Below are 4,351 nucleotides of genomic sequence, written 5' to 3' on the forward strand. Positions count from 1 at the left end.
GGGCGCGCCCCTGGGCGGGGGCGGGGCCCGCGCCTGCGCAGAGCTACCGTGGGGCTTGGCGCGACTGTGCAGCCGTCCGCGCCTGCGTGGGACGTTTGCGGGCTTGCTCCCCCGAGCGTCCGCCATCCCTGCTACGTCCGGGGTCCCCCGCAGGCTCAAGTCCCTATCCTAGGCCCACCACACCCCGCAAGCTGGGTCACCGCCTGGTGGCCCCAGCGGCCTGCAGCCTTCCCCCAGGTGCCCTTGAACGTGGCCGTGACCGTTAGGTTAGGTCAGAGCGTCCGCACGGCGCTCAGCGTCAAGGTGGGCGTGAAGAGCGCAGGAGGGGCGCGTCCCTCATTCGCCCACCCACACTACCCAGCACGCGCCCCTGCGCCTGGGGGCGCGGGGGCGGTCCCCGGGCATGGCGCCAGAGTCTGGGCAGCCGCTGCCCACAGGGGACATGTGCCCGCTTGTCATCGGGCAGGGCCACAAGCACTCTGGTGCTGTTTCGCGTTTACCCCTCCCCCCGCCCTGGGGTCTGGTTTGCTCCCGTGTCTCGGTGACCGCAGGCCAGACGCAGGGGTCCAGAGTCACTGCACCTGGGGCCGGACGACCCCAGGGTCTTTCCTGACCCGTGCGCCCTGAGGTGCGGATCTGCGGTCTGAGCCTGGGCCCGGAGGAGGACTGGGGGGCGGGGGGCCAGGACCAGGGGATTCTCTAGGTGGACTGTGGCCAGTTTCACAATGAACCCTGAACCATCAGCTCTCGGTCCCTGGCACCTGTGACTCTGCAGAAAGGGGGTTCTCTGCAGCCCCACGTGGTCAGGTTCCAGAGCAGGAGACAGGGGGGCCCCAGAGGAGCGGCCCCGGCGTGAGGAGGGCCTGGGGCTGTGAGGGCCGGACCCGGGCCACCAGGGCAGGGTGGTCTCCCTGACGCCAGGAGTGGAGCGGCCTTGACCTCTGCCCTCTAGGGCTGTAGGGGTCAGCGGGGTTCTCGGCGGCCCTCAGCTCACCGTGCCAGCTGCGCTCTGCCGGCGCCAGCACCTGCGCAGGACGGTCGGGGGGGATCTGTGAAAGGTGGGGTGCGGCGCCGTCACCACCAGGGCAGGAGGCAGGTGAGGGTCTCGGAGGTCCTCCCAGCTGGCACCAGGCGGGGGCCGGGGCCCTGGATCCAGCTGGACGTGAGCCCTGGAGGGCAGGGGCTTAGGGGCCGCCCCACCGGTGGCCGCCCGGGAGGAGGCCGGCGTGGCCAGGGCCTGCCTGTCCTCTGTCAGTCCTTCCGGAGCCGGGGTCCGTGGGGCAGGGGCCCAGACTGCCTGGTCAGCAGCCGCCAGTGCTGCCCCTGTGGGTCAGGGTGGCTCACTGGTGGCCTCGCCCAGGCTCTCATGGGTCACTCCCGAGACGGACCCAAGCTTGACGGCCAGGTCGCCACTTGCCGCGGGGCTCACGGAGACCACGGGCATCTTCATGTCATCCTTGGCCCCCTGGAAGCCCTCGTCATCCGATGCCATGCCCATCACGTACCAGATGCCCTGGAACTGTGGGCACGGGGCAGGTGGCACAGGGCTCGCTCGGCCAGGCAGAGCCGGCCTGCCTGGGCCGGGGCCTGCACGCTGCCGCCCACCAGGCTCTCGCGGGGCAGCCGGGTGGGCGGGGCGCTCCCGGGGGCAGCTGGCTGGTGTCGAAGGGGACCTCGGCCTGGCCTGGGGTCAGCCCGAGCAGGGCAGCAAGAAGCCGGTCAGCCGGGTCTGCCACATGGCGCAGGGGAGGGCCAGCAGGAGGCCTTCGTGCCCGCCCCTGCCCCGCCCAGGCCCGCTGGCCACAGCCTGCAGGTCAGGGCGCGCCTGCAGCGGCCTGGCCCCGCCGCCCGCCCAGACGCCTCTCCTGGAAGCACATCCTCACAAGTGCCGCCTCGGCATGGACTTCCGGGGAGGTCTGGGCGCAGGGCAAGGTGGGCACCACACTGAGCCGGGTGGGGAGGAGGGCCGGGCTGTGGGGGCTGTGGCCTGGCGGGGGGGCGAGTGGGGTCCTCTCAGGCGGCAGGGGTGGGGGTTGAGGGCACCTGGCCAGCCTGTCCCACGTGGGGCACGGACATTCCAGCCGTCACCCCCCAAGGCCTGTCCTCTGGTGACCAGCTAACCCTGCCCATGGACGTGGCCCCAGGCCAGCCCCTGGGGGGCCCGAGGGCAGTGTGGGCTCGGCCTGGGGCAGGGTGGGTCGGGCGCCAGACCCAACCCGCTGGCTGCAGCCGAGGCAGGTGGTGGCGTGGGCGGCGCTGACCAGGCGTGGGCAGGTCCACGCCGGCGCGGAGGGGCTTAGGCTCGCGCGGAGAACACGGGCCAGCCGGGCCCGGGGAGCAGGCGCCCGGCCCGACGTGTGGGCACTCAGACGGGCAGACAGACAGGCAGGCAGGCCGGTCGCTACGTCCGAAGTTTATTTCTCAGCAGGGTGAAGCCGACGGGCGGAGGCGGGAGCAGGGAGGCTGGGTCCTGGGGTCTTGCAGGAGAGCGGAGCCGGAGCACCCGGCCGAGGGCTGCGGACACCTGGCCGGAGAGGGGCCCGCGGTGGGCGGCCGCACAGCTCCCCGCCAGGGTCCGCTCCAGGCCGCCCCGGCTCCAGGCTCTGCGGCCTCCTGAGCCCCTCCCAGCCCCATCCAGCCCCTCTTACCCCAGAAGCCTCAGGGGACCTAGGTGCCTGGTGGAGCCCCCAAGCCCTGGGAACCGGGTGTCTGCTGGGGCCACCATGCCCACCACACCAGCCGCAGGCGACTTGCTGACCGCCCCAGGCCTGGCGGGCTCTGGGGGTGCAGCCCCACCCTGCCGCAGCCCCCGGAGGGCATGTCCAGACGTCCAGAGGGCAGGTCTCCCCACTGTGGGCGTGGGGTGCAGGCTGAGAGCTGGGCGCGGCCCTCACTCACCTACTTACTCCAGCTCCTCCAGGCACTTATCTGCCAGGAAAGGGCCCAGGAGCCAATCAGCTGCCTGCCCCTCCCGGCAACTCTGGAGGGTGAACCCCCAAACCACAGCCCCCTCACACCCCTGGCCGGCTCCTCCGCCTGGCCCCAGAGGCCCAGTCTGGCCAGCGCCCCGTGCGCCCGTGCAGAGCCGCCCGTCCACTGTGCTGGGGCCCTGAGGCCAGGCGGGCTGCAGGCCCCCAGGACAGGCCCAGCCCAGCGGTATCTGCTGATTATCTGACCACATGCCCCTGGCCGCTCACCCGGCCGGGGCAGGAAGAGAATGGAGTCCTCTGTGAAGCCTCGGGCCTTGGCAAAGGCGGAGAACTTCTCCTCCACGGCTGTCCCCGGGCTCTGGCTGCGGCCTGGAGGGGCGGCTGGCCTCAGCCAAAGGCCTCGGCCACACTGTCCCCGCTGCCCCGCCGCCCGCCCGCCCGAGGCACCTACTGTAGAGCGTGGCCATGCGGAAGTGCAGCCCCGGGCTCTCGGTGTAGAGCAGGGCGAACTGCACGTAGTCCGTCTCCACCACCGCCACCTCTTGGGTGCTGCCCTTGTCTGGGGCCCCAGACAGCCAGATTGGGCGCCTGCTCCTCCCGCCTCGGAGAAGGGTGCCTGCGCCCCCCCCTGGCTGCCTCCCCATCTCCTCCCTCGTCATGGCAGTCACCCCGCTTCTTGGCTGCACAGCGGGCGAACGCTCAGGGTCCACAGTCCCCAGGTAGGTGTCGTGGGGGTCAGGAGACAGTCTAGCGGGAGAGTAGGGGCTCCTGGCGCGACTGGGGAGAGGGCGGGCTTCCTGGAGGGCCACCCGGGGTCAGGGTGGGCGCTGGCAGTCCTGCCCTGGACCCTGGGAGCGAGAGCTGGGCATATGTGCTCGCAGGGCGGACACAGGGGCCGGGGCCCCCAGCTGAGTGGGGCAGACCCAGGCCCAGGCAGGTCTCACCCCAGGGGCCGCCCCCGCCGCCCGGTGACCAGGCAGGGTGCAAGCGCGGCTGCGGTTGGGCGGCCACTCACAGGGGCTGGTGTAGCTGTAGTGGCCGGCGGGGCCCGAGGGGTGCAGCAACATGGTCCAGCTCTCACACTGGTTTTTCCTGTGGGCAGGTCACCCTCGGGTCAGGGGTCACCCGGGGATGTCCCCAGACAGCGAGCAGGGTGGGGCACACTAGTCCCAGGAGCCGGGCCGCCGTCCCACCTGAGGAAGGTGGTGGTCAGATTGAGGCCACCGTCCTCCATCGCGGTCACCTCCGACTTGCACATGAACAGCTTCGCCTTCTTCTCCCGGAACCAGCTCGAGTTGGAGGCGAGGCCGGTGGTGAACCAGCGCCCCAGAAACTGGCGAACGAGCGCCCAGGTGGGTCCAGGCAGCGAGGCCCTCCCAGGGCCACCTGCGGGGGCGCATGAGCGCCCCCAGCTCCAGGTA

The 4,351-nt window shown here is 71.8% G+C and overlaps 2 protein-coding genes across 2 annotated transcripts in view; both read right to left on the minus strand.

Annotated features, from left to right (window-relative positions):
- The window catches only part of LOC101636338 (chromosome unknown open reading frame, human C9orf142), a 3,680-nt gene extending 2,182 nt beyond the window's left edge, over positions 1-1,498 (minus strand). Inside the window, exons 1-2 of the mRNA XM_004677812.2 lie at positions 1,345-1,498; positions 995-1,257 (exon numbers count right to left, since the gene is read on the minus strand). Coding sequence (XP_004677869.1) covers positions 995-1,257; positions 1,345-1,498 — 417 coding nt within the window. The remainder of the gene's footprint in view (positions 1-994; positions 1,258-1,344) is intronic.
- An 895-nt stretch (positions 1,499-2,393) lies between these two features.
- PTGDS (prostaglandin D2 synthase 21kDa (brain)) lies at positions 2,394-4,347 on the minus strand (the record flags this gene model as incomplete). Its single annotated transcript, XM_012721161.1, has 6 exons — positions 2,394-2,524; positions 2,899-2,928; positions 3,198-3,299; positions 3,382-3,489; positions 3,946-4,022; positions 4,124-4,347. Coding segments are annotated over 5 exons (537 nt in total), but the record flags the coding sequence as incomplete, so codon positions are not given.
- Between the last annotated feature and the right edge of the window lie 4 nt (positions 4,348-4,351).

Source organism: Condylura cristata, unplaced genomic scaffold (genome assembly GCF_000260355.1).
Source record: "Condylura cristata isolate star-nosed mole 26May11 unplaced genomic scaffold, ConCri1.0 scaffold00006, whole genome shotgun sequence".
Classification (NCBI taxonomy): Eukaryota; Metazoa; Chordata; class Mammalia; order Eulipotyphla; family Talpidae; genus Condylura; species Condylura cristata.